Source organism: Chenopodium album, chromosome 6 (assembly GCF_948465745.1).
Source record: "Chenopodium album chromosome 6, dcCheAlbu1.1, whole genome shotgun sequence".
Classification (NCBI taxonomy): domain Eukaryota; kingdom Viridiplantae; phylum Streptophyta; class Magnoliopsida; order Caryophyllales; family Amaranthaceae; genus Chenopodium; species Chenopodium album.
In genome coordinates, this window is record NC_137839.1 from 3581544 (window position 1) to 3597115 (window position 15572).

Here is a 15572-nt window from a genome sequence, read left to right on the forward strand (position 1 = left end):
GAGCATGTTGTCTGTTGAACATTTATTTCCAACAAGAGAGTACAGCCTGCAAATCTGCTATTGGCCTGGGTGTTTCAGGCATCCCTTCTTAGAAAAATCAAGTGGCATATTGCAGTGCCAAAAGACGCTAGAGGGGGCACAGAACAAATTTCACCATCATCTTGTTTCATAACTATCATGACTCACCACCTCCCCAGCCCCATCCTCCCTCGCCTTTCCCTATGCCAGTACACGCCTAGGCACAACTACTACCATTGCTGCAACCCTGACTACTGTGAACATCAGTACACAACATTTTTGTAGAGCTTTCTTGTCTCTGAAGTTAATCTCGTTATTGGCCATTGGAAGTTATTGGAAGTAATATGATTAGGATTATGGAGATCACTTGTCAATGAATTTACGTCTTGGGTTGCGACTTTATATACACTTTGGTTAGTACCTCTAAAGTTGGCTGGAGACAGTCTTAGGTTTGCTTCTCCCAGATCATAATTGGCAAAAGTGTGCTACCCTGGCCTTCTAATCTTCTGAAGGATCGGTGCACGAATGGATAAATGCCCATATGCTTACTAATCGAATTATACAGGAAGATATGACAACATAGTGATGCTACGTAGTATGAAGTACATTACGAGTACTGATAATATATATATATATATATATATATATATGAAAGTTAGATTTCTATAACATTATACAATGTGTTATCAATTATCAAAGATTAACTTACACCAGTAATTTCAAATTTGTTTGTATTCTAACTCTTTTTGCCCATCAAAAAATGTATCTTATACATCATCCTCTACAAAAATTTGATAAGAATATTTCCCATAATTCAATGTTTTCTTTCACATCTCAATTCTAATAAAATTATAAAAAAAAAAAAAAACTAACGCTATAATACTGGTAAGTTTGTATTAATCATGACTATTTTCAGTAGTGTACAAAGATAGCAAGGATACGAATTTAGTAAGTTTGTAATTTTGTATATATGCACATTAAAACGAAAATTACGTACCAATTTATATTAACCATGCAATATGAATATATGATAGCTGATAATGTTGGGCACCTTGCGATAGATCGTTATTTATAGTCTCACCTAAATTGTCAGCTGTAAAGCAATCCAATATTAATGAACATTCAATTATGTCAATATGTCACCAAAATTTCTCGCTGATCAATGAATTTTTTGAGTACCAATTGTCCCAATTATCTTCAATGTTGACCAATAATATTGCTTTGGTATACGATTAAGATTTTTTTTTTTAGTACCCGTGTCAATTTTTTGCATTGAACATTAAACTTTAAAAAATAAGCGAAATAAAGTTATAAACAATACTCTATGAGAGTGAGAGATAGCTCAAGTAGTTAGAGCTAGGAGATCATGAGATCGATTCTCACCCCTGCGGCCCTGACTTCGTGGCTCTCTAAACACTAAAAAGAAAAAAAAAGAAAAAAAAAAACAATACTCTATCCCTCTATCCAATTTAAAATACCCCCTCCATTTTTTTTAAATGTTATGCCTTGATTATTTTTCTCTTACAAATAAAATTTCAAACGTAACAAATAATAAGAAACGCAAGGAGTAACACTTGTGTACAATAGGCGTCTATTTTGAGGCACGGACACCATATCAAGAAAAATTTAATTTAGCCAACTAACATACATGCTGTATAATTCTTAAGAAGTTTCACTTCCATACTTGTTAATGTCAATTAAACAACTTAATAAAATAAATACAGAGTATATCAACATCAAGATCGACTTTGGGGGCGGGGAAACGTAACATGTGCCCCATATAAATATGACATACAAGTATATGGGTAATATGACATTTCATGCAATTATACATTGGTGTGGACTCATTCAAGGATATTCATGCCCATATATATGGTCAGAAGACTAGCTTAGACTGAACACACAATTATTTCTTTTTGTCTCCTCTTAGTTTCTTTGATACACTCTATTTTGTTAGTTACTCCACTTAATTTAGCACAATTTTAACATACATACAATATTTGAAAATATACAATGAGATAAATTCGATCACAACATTTTATATCAAACATTGAAAAAAGCATTCATGCAAATCAATTGTCAATTTTTATCATTGAATTTGATGTTAACATTATTAGCTAATGTTAATTTTGTTTTCTTAATTAGTCTAACACGTCATAACGCGTGGTGTAATTAGGGATAATGATAATTAGAGTTGAGCTGCTGGATCTTAACTCGATATCATGCAAGCTGGAAACTTTAGTAAGGATTCATATTTCAAATACATCACATGCATATTTAGACTAAAATTTGCAGTGGTGTACATAGTAATATTATTAACATCATGTTATGCATTAAATTTATATATACAGTGTATATATATAGGTCAAGAATACTATTGCAATAAGTCGTTTTCCTCCCATTATTATCTATCAACATTCAACAATATCTACGGATGTTGTAGTTTGGATGTCTATGTTGAAATTTAAGCATCTCTGGTCTTTGCATATGGCTAAAATAGTACAAAAATTCATTGTGTGCTTATATTAAAGTCGTTTTGCATAAGAAAATGTATTAATGTGTTAAAATAAATAACTTGCATGTGAGTTGAAACTAATAACTAGGCGTCCACCCACAAATTAAAGTGGGTGAAGAAAATGGAAGATGTACGAGTAATAAACATGCGGCCATAATAATTCTCTGATGTCAATTTGGTTTATACTAATGAAGATTTAGCATGTTATGTCCTTGGCCTAAATTAAAGTCATCGGGATGGAGGGTTCATTAATCATTAACCAAACTCCATTCCTATTAGGATAAATGTGTAAATAGGTGTATGTAAAAAGTTAAAATAATGCGAGTGCAATAATATAGGATGGAGGGAGTAACATACGACTACTACAATCCTGCCAATAAGCAATAAAAGGGGTAGGGCATCCAACCGGCCAGCCGGGAACTGAAATTGAGCATGTTTTGGTGGTCATATAATAATGTAAGACTATGAAATTAAATTCAGTATATTATGTAGCATCAAGTACTTATTATTAGTAGGAGATCGATCGATCAATGGCGGTGAGTATAATATGTACATGTCCACTGTCCAGGTGTAGCACTGTTAAGGCTCTTTCTATATTTAACCCATCATTTTCGACACCATTATTATTATTATTATTAAATATCAAAAAACTTACAAAGTCAATCAATTTACAAGAAATTGGTGGGGAGCCGAGATACAATCTGGACCCCCACCTCTCGGCTCCCCACCCCTCTAGCTATAGCGAACCCGATCAATATTATTATTATTATTACACTTGTATATAATATGACCAATATATACGCCATTCGTAACGATTAATTTTTTCACATGAATGTCCCTTGATTGTATATACTACTATTCCAATCAGTATCTTAAGACTTAGTTATTCCAATCAATATATAGCTCAGAGTATGTAACTATGTACTCGGTTATTCCAATCAACAAGAACACGAACATATTTCATATTTGTATATCTCAAGACTCAATAGATAGTATATGTATGTTGATTGGAATAACTGAGGGCCTGTTCTCATTGATAAGAGAAGAAAATTAGGAGCGGAACTGAACTGAACTGAACTGAACTGAATTTCAACGTAAGAGAACAGGTCCTGAGTCTTGACTCTTTGAGATATACAAATACATAAAAGAAGATTGTCCTACATGTTATCATTAAAATTTTGTTACTATTTAGAGCTTGGCAAGCAAAGCTTCCTTCTGTGGTCTCAGAATGATGATTGGCGGATGTATGTGACCAAAATAATCATGCTGCAATATAATGCCAATAGTGCTACTATTTCGGTTCTTTTAGGATTAATGCATGCTGTATTGAATATTGATGATCTTCTAAACTTGAACAATTTACGAGCTACTTTGCAGCAAGAATTGGGGTTAGATTTATTTTGGTCCAACTTATTCTAGCCTTATATATATATATATATATATATATATATATATATATATATACACTTAGGTAGTTAGGTGCACATAAAGATTAAAGATAATTCATCTACTCATTTGATATTTCTTTGGCTCATTATTGTAATATTTTAAGATGAGCAAAAAAATTTAAATGAACCGTCCTTGGGTACACTTTGTACCTAGAGGCCAGATGTAAATAAATTTTTTTTGAACTTATTAAGCTTTTTATCTCAAACTCTAATTATATAGGAACTTCTTTTAATCGGATTCAGCATTCAAGTTTAAAATTCAATTTTGAGATTAAATTCAATAGAACTAATGCAACAGAGGAAATTTTATTAATCAATATAGATGTTCTATACATTTTTTTTTTTTTAATTTTTGTATCTTTTAGTTTACTATTTATATATTATCTCTGATTTTTTTTTAGTTGCAATTTTGGGGTATTATTTAAGAGATATAAAATATTCCAAAGTTGCAACTAAAAAAAAATCTGAAATAGTAAACAATTTTAAAAATTTTGACCATATATATTGTGATTTATGTACTGTATTAGCATAAGTAAAAATATACGAGTATTATCAAGTGCAATATTGTTAGATTTGTTCGTTGTAATTTGTTTTTTCGTATATACTCTATATAATAACAACTTTATTTTATAGTTATTTAAGCTAATACGTATAAAAATTAAGATATTAATAGTCAAAGTTATTTGCTAAAGACCACACAAAGTGCAAATAAAATCTTTGAAGAACAAGAGGGAGTACAACATGAGATTTCAGTTGAAAAACACCGTGAGATTGTAGTTGAAAGCACCATTATTCCATGTTTATTAACAAAGCCAAAGAAGGAAACTGACAAATAGCTATATCATCTGACCTCAGCAAGGCTGTTTGCTGTTATACTCCTTTACTCTTTTTAACCTAAAAACCAGCAAATAACGGTTGCAGAATCATCATGATTTTCATTTCTCATTTTCACCATCTTCCCAACCGTCACGACTCATGACTCATACTTCAACCATTGCATTTAAGTCTTTTATCTTACTCCTTTTTTGTACGTTCCTTTGGTAGCGTTTAACTGTTTTAGCTTTGGTCCCGTAATGAGCGCACACGTCACATAGCATCTATTATTATTATTCACGCGCCTAAATTGGAATATTGGTACATACGTACTCTCTTTGTTACTGAAAGATTTGTTTATTTGGTTTTTTTACGAACATGATCTAGTAGAAATTTTGTGAAATTGGAGAAAAATAATGGACCTACCTTCACCATCCTTAACTATTTGTGAACTCACAAGTCACAATAGGTATTTAATGTGCTCCCCTTCAATTTCTTTACCACTAGACTTCGTGGAGAATGTGTAGGGAAGACTGAGGGGAAATATCACCAAATTATCAAAACATAACTAACAAAGCAACTACGAGTAGACGAGTATTTATTAATTAAGGACGTTAAGTAACACCTCGATCACATTCAAATTGTTTATAGGGTGATGATCCATGCATCTAATCAAACACGTAAAAAGCGCTTGGTAAAATTAAACAATGATTAAATTAGTTTCTTAACGATTCATTTCTAACAATGTATCATACCATGTACGAAGGTCAGAGTAGTTGGCTAGTTCTTTGACTTTAAGACGCAAGACTAGGATTGAACGTCACCAAACTGAGGGCATGTTCTCTTCAGCTTAATTTCAGTTCAGTTCAGCTTCAATCAATTCAGTTCAGTTTCGTTCTTAATTTCATTCTCTCATAAACAATTCATTTCAGTTCAGTAAATCAGAACAAACCCTCAATCTAAGACGAAATATACTTCAACTGAATAGTACTAGAAGAGTTGTAACATATTTTTATAATCAAATAATCAATAAATTAAACACTAATTAACGTAATTGTACAATTATCATCATCACACCATTACAATACTCGTACATATATAATAACCCTTAAAATTACATATTAGCTTTGCTAATTGCTATCTACAACTTTAACGGAAGTAGTACATTAATATTATCTTTATTTTTATTTTATTTTTTCCGAACTTCAATATATATTATCTACAATATCACAAACTGTATCAATAATTACACCAGCCAGAAGGATAACATGGGCATGGTATAAACAACGGGTGTACAAATTGACACAAATTAAATCACACACAATAGTAAAGTCATAATAATAACAAGAGAGAGAAAAATATTGAAAGAGATGGAAAAACAAACAAAGTTGGAAGGATGAAATTTATTGCATGCCCAAAAAATCCAACTACCAAGACAGTACTACTACACTACACCACTACTACTCTTACACAAATACTACTAACACACAAAAATCTTTAATTTTTTTTTTTTTAAAAAAAACACTGAAATAAATACTCCTCATTACAATGGCAGCTGCTCAACTCCTTCCATTTATTCATCCTCCTTTCACCTCAAACTAACCCACATTCACATTCATATTCATATTCACATTTTCTCTCTCTTTTTATTTTTATAATAACATACGACAGGGTACAGTCTTGAGAGAAGACGTGATTGTATTATAGTAATGTGGAATTCGGGGGCCGAGAATGTGTTTGCGAGATCGGAGTCGTTTAGAGAAGAAGGAGAGGATGAAGAGGCGTTAAGATGGGCTGCACTTCAGAGACTTCCGACGTACACAAGAGTACGTCGTGGAATATTCCGGAATGTTCTAGGTGATACTAAGGAGATCCATGTTGGTAAGCTTGAAGCTGATGAACGTAAGGTTGTTTTGGATCGTCTTTTTAGCTCTGTTGAGAATGATCCTAAGTTGTTCTTTGATCGAATGCGCCGCCGTTTTCAAGCGTAAGTTGCTTCATTTGATTTTTCACGGTCTTTTTTAAATGTAATAATCCGTACTTGTCACTATGATTGTTTTTAATTAGGTACTCGTATTAGAGCGATAAAAATTATAAAATGTTGATGTTTTGAATATAGATATTGAAATTAATCTAATACGATGTCCCGTGATAATGTTGTGTCAATTCATATGTAGTAGTGAAAATGTGACAATAAAATAAATAAACAGGGGAGTATTTTTAATTACCTATTAAAACAAATCTAACACGATATTATGTGAAAATGTTTTTAATACTTTGTACAAATTAATGTATTAGATTGGTTTTGATTTTGGAGATATATATTTAGTACCATTGCATGTGATCTTGTTAATTTCTGATTTTTTTTTTTTTTTATAAATTTTTTTATACAGTATGAGTTTGTGAAAAAATTGTAGAAAATGAAATTGAATTATTGAAGAGAAATGTAAGCGTGATTTTTGTTTGTTTTATATTTTGGAGCACGAATTGCTTGAGGAAAGAGGTTGTAAGCTACTTTAGCTAGGAAGGTGGTTAGCTTTTTGTATTTACTGCTGAAATGAATACTGCAATCTAGCTAGTGGTTAGAAATTTTTTTGACAAACAAATAATAATAGAAGATAGAGAAAGAGGAGAAATTGGAAGTTTTTTTTTTTTTTTTTTTTTTTTTTTTTTTTTTTTTTTGGGGGGGGGGGGGGGTAAATACTAACAATAACAATAATTAACTCACCGCGTAATTAGTTGATAAGTAAATAACTTTACAAAAAAAATTATTGATCAATATATATCAATTATTGTTAATGGAGGATTCGCGATTTGTGTTAAAATGAAAGTAGTAGTACTAGTAATGCTATATGTCTAATGATTATACATAACGATTTAATTTGAAAATAACGATTTGTTATAACATGAATGTATAGTAAAGTTTTATTACTTGATGCCATAATAATGAAAAGCTTTAATAGCAAGTGATTTTAAGTGTTTAAATCTTTTCTTTTATTCGTGTTACAGGGTAGAGTTGGAATTTCCAAAGGTAGAAGTTCGCTTTCTGAACTTGACAGTAGAGTCATATGTTCATCTAGGAAGCAGGGCGTTGCCAACAATTCCAAATTTCATTTTCAACATGTCTGAGGTGAAACCAAACTATGATTAACATTCCTTATATTAATTATGTTTCTAATTATCTATCAACCAATGTCTTAATCACGGAATTATTTGTCACATTGTCGAAGGCTCTCTTGAGGAAGTTGCATTTGTTTCCGGGTAAGAGGAAAAAAATTACCATATTGGATGATATCAGTGGTATAATCAGACCTTCCAGGTGCTTAAACTATAACATCATTGTTTCTTAAGTTTTTATTTTTGTTTTTTTAATTTTTTGTTTAATGTATTTACATATAGTTGACTGATTATAACATATAAACATTGTAGGTTGACCTTGCTATTAGGCCCTCCTAGTTCTGGGAAGACCTCTTTGCTGTTAGCACTTGCAGGACGCCTTCCACCTGGATTGCAGGTACCAAAGATTCTAATTCGTTTAGTTTAAGGATGATTTTGATATCATTATATAATATAAGCTCTGTCTTAATCACAAATTAAAAGTCCAATATTGTTTTTATGATGGTTGAGGACTTTAACTTTGACTAGTCATTATTGATTAAGCTTTCGTACTACGGATTACTTTTGGTTGAGTATTATTTACTTCCTTTGTCAAACGTAATGTCTACTTTTGGATTTATGTAATTTGTTAAACCGCAAAGTCAACATCTTGACTGTTATTCTTGTAATCAAGATCATGACCAAGCTAATTAGGGCTGTCAATATCCTAAAGTGACCAAATGGTGTTTAAAAAGGGTCTAATTATTGATAGTATCTCGCTTTCTCTTCCTTTCACCAAGTAATTATTGCTAGTCTAGTCTTTTTTTAAGCTATCATCTCAAGGCTTTTTGTTGGTAATCATGTTTGTATTAAACTCTTTCTATATTGACAAGTAACTTTTAATATTATTATGAATTTATGATATATAAAGGTGTTAGTTATCAAATTGGTTTTACTGTTAAGTTTTTGCTGATATTCAGCTGAGTTGTACTTGTTTTTGTATGGAGGAGTAGTAACTCATAGACACCCTTCCAAAAGAAAAATGATAAACAAGACATCCATGATAAGCAAGATCTCTTTTTTTGTAAGAATATGAAATGAAGTAGAAACATCAAAAATAAATTGGAAGAGGGGACACTATTTTATTTACTGTGCAATTTGGATAATATGCATGCAAAATGGTTGTGGTAGTATGACCTCCTAATATCTCTTTAGTAATTGAAAGATGTCAGGGAGAATCACATATAATGGGCATGATCTCCGAGAGTTCGTTCCTCAGAGGACATCAGCATATGTAAGTCAACAGGATTGCCATATAGCAGAGATGACTGTTAGGGAAACTCTAGCATTTGCTGCACGTTGTCAAGGTGTTGGAAGCAAGTACGGTAAGCTAGTTCTATCTTGCTTTCTTATTATTTTGACACGATACTTGGATATTGCTTCCTGATGATGTATTACATTGTATACCATTATGACAGATATGCTTCTTGAGCTTGCGAGAAGAGAGAAGCAATCTAGACTAAAACCTGAAGAAGACCTTGACATATTTATCAAGGTTAAAGCAGTCTCTTAATATGTATTGTAGTCCTTGCTTAATAGTTTGGTTTTGTGAAGTCATTACCTTCAATAACGTAGTATAACTGGTGCAGGCTATGTCTTTGGATGGAAAAGATACAAGCCTTCTTGTGGATTATATACTAAAGGTATTGTACTAATTTTGCGTTATACATTGCATCAGTATTAAAGACAATACAGATATTTTATGTCTTTGGCAGATAATCGAATTGATTACATTGATAACCAATCTGTTTTCCAAAATGTTTCCCTTGTTTTCTAAAAGTGGCCTTAAGCTTAACTTTGATGCTTTCCTTGTAACACCAACAAGATATTTCTTTCTTCTTTTGATAAAGCACTAAAACTATTTATACAAAGATTTTAGGTTTAGATATATGTGCGGACACTCTTGTTGGTGATGAGATGATCAAAGGGATTTCTGGTGGCCAAAAGAAGCGGCTCACAACAGGTTTTAACTATGATATTGTATCTTCTCATTGATGACAATTGCCTGCTGGATATTGTATCCTTTTTGCTGATGTAGAGTTCTTTTTGCTTGAATAGGTGAATTATTAGCAGGACAATCTCGAGTGTTGTTTATGGACGAAATATCAAATGGACTTGATAGCTCAACTACTTACCAAATTATTAAGTATCTCAAACACTCAACCAGTGCACTTGATGGTACCACAGTGGTCTCTCTCCTTCAGCCTGCTCCAGAAACCTTTGAGTTGTTTGATGATGTTATACTGTTAAGTGAAGGTCAGATTGTTTATCAAGGACCACGCGATTCTGTTCTTGATTTCTTTGCATCCATGGGGTTTATTTGTCCTGAGAGGAAGAATGTTGCAGATTTCTTGCAAGAGGTAGAGTTCCTTGGCTTAAATTAATCTAGGCTCCGACCTGAATGTGTTACTTATTACAAACTTTGTTCACAGGTCACATCAAAGAAGGACCAACAGCAGTATTGGTCTGATCTTTCTCGCGCATATCAATATGTTCCTGTAGAAAAATTTTCACATGCATTCCGTTTTTTCTCTGTGGGGAGTAATCTGTGCCGGGATCTATTTATACCTTTTAATAAATGGAATAGTCATCCTGCAGCTTTATCAGCTTCTGCATATGGTGTCAAGAAATGGGAGCTTCTTAAGATCGGATATTCATGGCAGAAGCTCCTAATGAATAGAAACTCTTTTATCTATGTCTTTAAGTTTATACAGGTAAGATAGCTATGAATTTCCTGGTATTAAGAGGTCAAAATTATGGGTTTAGAACAACATAATATCTTGAATCTTCGTTGAGAACAAGACTCCATTATACTCTTGCAGAGGCCAACAATGTTTCTATCATTTCTTGTCTCTACCATCATAGTGGATTACTCAGTCCTGATTTTTTTGTCAATGCACTTTTGCAGCTGCTTTTTGTTGCTACCATTACAATGACGGTATTTTTCCGAACAAAGATGCACCATAATACAGTTGATGATGGAGGCCTCTACCTTGGTGCACTCTACTTCTCCATGGTTATAATTCTTTTCAATGGATTTACCGAGGTCTCCATGTTAGTGATGAAACTTCCAGTTATCTACAAGCATAGGGACTTGCACTTCTACCCTTGTTGGGTTTATTCTATCCCTTCTTGGCTCTTGAGCATTCCAACTTCACTAATTGAATCCGGTGTTTGGGTGATCGTCACATATTTTGTGATTGGCTATGATCCCAACATTATAAGGTAATCTTTGCTTAAAAGCAGATTCTTCTATTCTGTCTGGATTTGTAGAGTCTCCTGCACGAACTCTTATTGACCAACTATTTCTTCTTTTTTTTTTGTACAGATTCTTTAAGCAGTTCTTGATTTACTTTCTCCTGCATCAAATGTCTTTGGGACTTTTCCGTGTGATGGGATCCTTAGGTCGAAGTATGATTGTGGCCAACACATTCGGATCCTTTGCCATGTTGGTTGTGATGGGTCTAGGTGGATACATCATTTCAAGAGGTAAAAATAAGTACTTTGCAGGTACCTTTATGTATAGACATCCAAGATCCAACCTTGACGAGTTGACGTAGTTTGTTGATTTGTACAGATAGCATCCCTCGTTGGTGGGTCTGGGGTTTCTGGATTTCTCCCCTCATGTATTGTCAAAATGCAGTTTCTGTGAATGAGTTCAGTGGTCATTCCTGGGATAAGGTAATTATCTCTTTTAGTATTTGTTGTAGTTCAAGATATATTTCAAAGGTTCTAACTGTTGTTTTTTTTTTTGTTTGTTTGTTTGTTTGTTCAAGCCTGTTGGGAATTCAAGACTCGGTGAAGCAGTACTGAGATCAAGGAGCTTGTTCACAGAAAGCTACTGGTACTGGATTGGAGTAGGCGTAATGGTTGCATATACAGTCTTGTTCAATGTCATGTTCACATTCAACCTTAATTACCTTCATCGTAAGCAAAACATCTGCTGTATTTTTTTTAGAAGTCCATCCTAGTAAGAGTATTGCCCTGTCTTCAGTCTTCAGTTCAAACATTAAAGCTGTAAATGATGAGCCATGCATTAAGGCAAACTATACTAATCACATTATGTTTTACTAATCAATCAGCCCTTGGAAAGAGACAAGCTGTAATTTCTAATACCGAATTCATAGAGAGGGAAAGGAAGAAGAGGGGTGAAACTGTGGTCATTCAGTTGAGAGAATTTTTGCAGCATTCAGGCTCATTGAATGGTGTGTAACTTTATATATATTTTCCATTCTTTTTCTTTTTTTTTTTTTTTTTTTTTGACAAGCCATTCTTTTTCTTAATATTATGTGTGTAAGAAACTTATGTTCTATTCTGTTTGTGACCTTACTCAAAAAAGGAAAACCATGTACACAAAGGGGGATGGTTCTACCATTTCAACCACTGTCTATGTCATTCAGTAATGTCAATTATTACGTGGATGTTCCTTTGGTAAGTACATAAGGCCCAACTTTGTCTTCAATTAGCAATGAGGTTTTAGAATGTATTTGGTTCAGCAATACTTTTCTGTAATCCCATTTTGTAAAACAGGAGATGAAACAACAAGGCGTATCAGAGGATAGATTACAGTTGCTGGTTGATGTCACCGGATCTTTCAGGCCTGGTGTTCTCACAGCATTGGTGGGTGTGAGTGGTGCTGGTAAAACAACTCTCATGGATGTTTTAGCTGGTAGAAAAACTGGCGGATACATAGAAGGAAGTATATTCATATCGGGTCATCCCAAAAAGCAAGAAACATTTGCAAGAGTATCTGGTTACTGTGAACAGAATGATATTCATTCCCCGTGCTTAACTGTTTTGGAATCACTTCTGTTTTCTGCTTGGCTACGTTTATCATCAGAAGTTGACTTGCAGACTCAAAGGGTATGTGTGTCACCTGTCTTGCTTCCATTTTATAAAAATTGTTCTTGTCAGTCTTTATGAATTAAATTCTCTTCAGAAAGATCTGTATTGGCCATTTTTTCTTGTTGTTATTGATAAATATTTCTGGCATTCTTTTCCAGGCTTTTGTAAATGAAGTTATGGAACTTGTGGAACTCACATCGCTGAGTGGAGCATTGATTGGTCTACCTGCAGTTGATGGTTTGTCAACAGAACAAAGAAAGAGGTTAACAATTGCGGTTGAATTGGTTGCTAACCCGTCAATTATTTTCATGGATGAGCCAACAACCGGATTGGATGCAAGGTCTGCAGCCATTGTGATGAGAACTGTGAGGAACATCGTAAACACTGGTCGAACAATTGTCTGCACAATCCATCAGCCAAGCATAGACATTTTTGAATCATTTGATGAGGTACCTTTTTTCTCTTATAACTGCCCTCGTTTCTGAAGCATATATGATGGTGATGTGTGTTTACACCTATATTTGTATCCATGGCAGCTTTTATTTATGAAGCGTGGAGGGCAAGTCATTTATGCTGGTCCACTCGGACCAAGATCTTGCAAACTTGTTGATTATTTTGAGGTTAGTGAAGTTTCAAATATAGTTATAAATCGGTTACTTTTGTTAAAATGTTATCTAATCCTTATTGTTTCGATAAATTTATAGTCAGTGGAAGGGGTGCAGAAGATCAAGCCTGGTTATAACCCCGCAGCATGGATGCTTGATGTTACTTCAATGGCAGAAGAAGCACGCCTTGATGTAGATTTTGCAGAAATCTACAAAAGCTCTCGGCTATTTCAGTATGTGCAATTTTATACTTAGTATTTAATTTTACCTGATTATGCGACATTGTTCATGATACTATAGCCTAACTTGCCCCTTCTTTTGGTTCAGGTATAACAAAGAGTTGGTTGATCGTCTCAGTAAACCACCTAGTAACTCTAAAGATATATCTTTTCCAACCAAATATTCTCGATCATTCTTTGATCAGTTCCTGACGTGTCTCTGGAAGCAAAATCTATCTTATTGGCGGAATCCTCAGTACACAGCAGTTCGTTTCTTCTACACCATTATCATCTCCCTGATGCTTGGATCGATATGTTGGAAATTTGGCTCTAAAAAGTAAACTAGTTGGACTTTTGCCTTTGTTTATCAGCCATATCTAAATGCTTTAAGGCAAAAGATATTTAAGTAATTCTGCTAACACTACTTGTTGAAATTTTGAAGGGAAACTCAGCAGGACATTATTAATGCAATGGGATCGCTATATGCAGCAGTACTCTTCCTCGGAATTACAAATGGAACAGCAGTTCAGCCTGTTGTTTCCATTGAAAGATTTGTTTCGTACAGAGAAAGAGCTGCAGGGCTGTATTCAGCTTTACCGTTTGCATTTGCACAGGTATTTTTTCCTACTATCTCTGATTTATCCTTTTTTTCTTGGATATATTTACTAATTCTGTATTTTTGCCTTCTATGTCGATTGTGCAGGTAGCAATAGAGTTTCCTTATGTTTTTGTGCAGACAATCATTTATGCAGCAGTTTTCTACGCCATGGCTGCATTTGAATGGACAGCTTTGAAGTTTATTTGGTACATGTTCTTCGCGTTCTTCACAGTACTATACTTCACCTTTTTCGGAATGATGACTACTGCTATAACTCCCAATCACAATGTCGCCGCCATAATAGCTGCTCCTTTCTATATGCTATGGAACCTCTTCAGTGGCCTCATGATCCCTTACAAGGTAATGCAGTACTAAAATCAACTTATGGAAATGAAAATTCTGTCTTATAAAGGTCTAAAGCTTAAACAATATTTTATTTTTTAAAAAAAAGCTAAAGTAATTTATTATGGTATTAGAATAAAATTAAAAAAGTCTTTTACACTCAATTCAAGGTTGACTCGTGCCCCTATTTATATTTTACATTAAGTCTTTATGGGGTAAAAATTTCTATGTATTGTTACGTTTAGTGAATAAGACTCTTTTCTTGGTGCGATATTAGATGTGTAGCATTCCCCTTATTTTCATATTGTTGGAAGTAGCACCAATATTTCATAGTTTTATTAGGATACTATTACTTGTATATATTTTTTTCAAGGGTGACTAACTTAAATTCTTTACAACATCAGAGAATTCCTGTATGGTGGAGGTGGTATTATTGGATCAACCCAGTGGCCTGGAGTCTTTACGGTCTTCTTACCTCACAGTATGGTGATGATAACACGCTGGTGAAGTTATCAGACGGGGTTCGCTCGATGCCTATAAGCCAACTGCTGAAAGATGGTTTAGGGTTCAGGCATGATTTTGTGGGCATTGCCGGTATCTTGGTAGCCAGTTTCTGCTTGTTATTTGCTGTCATTTTCGCTTACGCTATAAAATCATTCAACTTTCAGAAAAGGTGATAGAATACTCTACAATCAGCTCTTAAAAGAGACATGTAATGAGTTATCTGTATAGCAAATCTACATACATATAGGCCATTGATTTTATACATTGGGATATATTACAATTTGTTTTGCAATGTTGGAAGGAAATGAATATGCATTTCAGACCCCTCCAATATCAGTAATAATAAAATTTTTCTTAAATACTTGATATATATTGCCAATACCCTTCCATACATCCTTTCAACTCTTCCAGAAATCCTATGCTTCGAGAATGGGAAAATCCGAAAGGCAAGAATATTGCACTTGAACTTGTAATATGAATGGTATTAAACCACAAGTTCAACCCCTTGCC

The 15572-nt window shown here is 33.7% G+C and overlaps 1 protein-coding gene across 4 annotated transcripts; it reads left to right on the plus strand.

Annotated features, from left to right (window-relative positions):
- Positions 1-6088: 6088 nt before the first annotated feature.
- On the plus strand, positions 6089-15423 carry LOC145635611 (ABC transporter G family member 32-like). 4 transcript variants are annotated; one of them, XM_081686917.1, is made up of 24 exons: positions 6089-6781; positions 7804-7924; positions 8025-8113; positions 8224-8308; positions 9116-9275; positions 9369-9445; positions 9540-9593; positions 9823-9913; positions 10009-10310; positions 10383-10664; positions 10859-11175; positions 11279-11439; positions 11528-11631; positions 11727-11877; positions 12033-12155; positions 12290-12381; positions 12481-12813; positions 12954-13244; positions 13332-13415; positions 13500-13633; positions 13728-13955; positions 14061-14232; positions 14322-14576; positions 14963-15423. In XM_081686917.1, the coding sequence occupies exons 1-24, from the start codon at positions 6504-6506 to the stop codon at positions 15233-15235; spliced, it is 4257 nt and encodes a 1418-aa protein (XP_081543043.1). In that variant the 5' UTR covers positions 6089-6503; the 3' UTR covers positions 15236-15423. The 4 variants fall into 4 exon arrangements, with proteins under 4 accessions (XP_081543043.1, XP_081543045.1, XP_081543046.1 ...); XM_081686919.1 differs by lacking the exons at positions 6089-6781; positions 7804-7924 and having other exon boundaries at positions 8064-8113; positions 9106-9275; XM_081686920.1 differs by lacking the exons at positions 6089-6781; positions 7804-7924; positions 8025-8113 and having other exon boundaries at positions 8252-8308; positions 9123-9275.
- Positions 15424-15572: the final 149 nt, after the last annotated feature.

Excerpts from the sequence above, each read along its gene's own strand:
- LOC145635611 (XM_081686917.1), top strand. The coding sequence starts at position 6,504 with ATGTGGAATTCGGGGGCCGAGAATGTGTTTGCGAGATCGGAGTCGTTT. Across the intron at positions 7,925-8,024 it reads TCATTTTCAACATGTCTGAG|GCTCTCTTGAGGAAGTTGCA; the intron begins GTGAAACCAAAC and ends ACATTGTCGAAG. Across the intron at positions 9,914-10,008 it reads AAAGAAGCGGCTCACAACAG|GTGAATTATTAGCAGGACAA; the intron begins GTTTTAACTATG and ends TTGCTTGAATAG.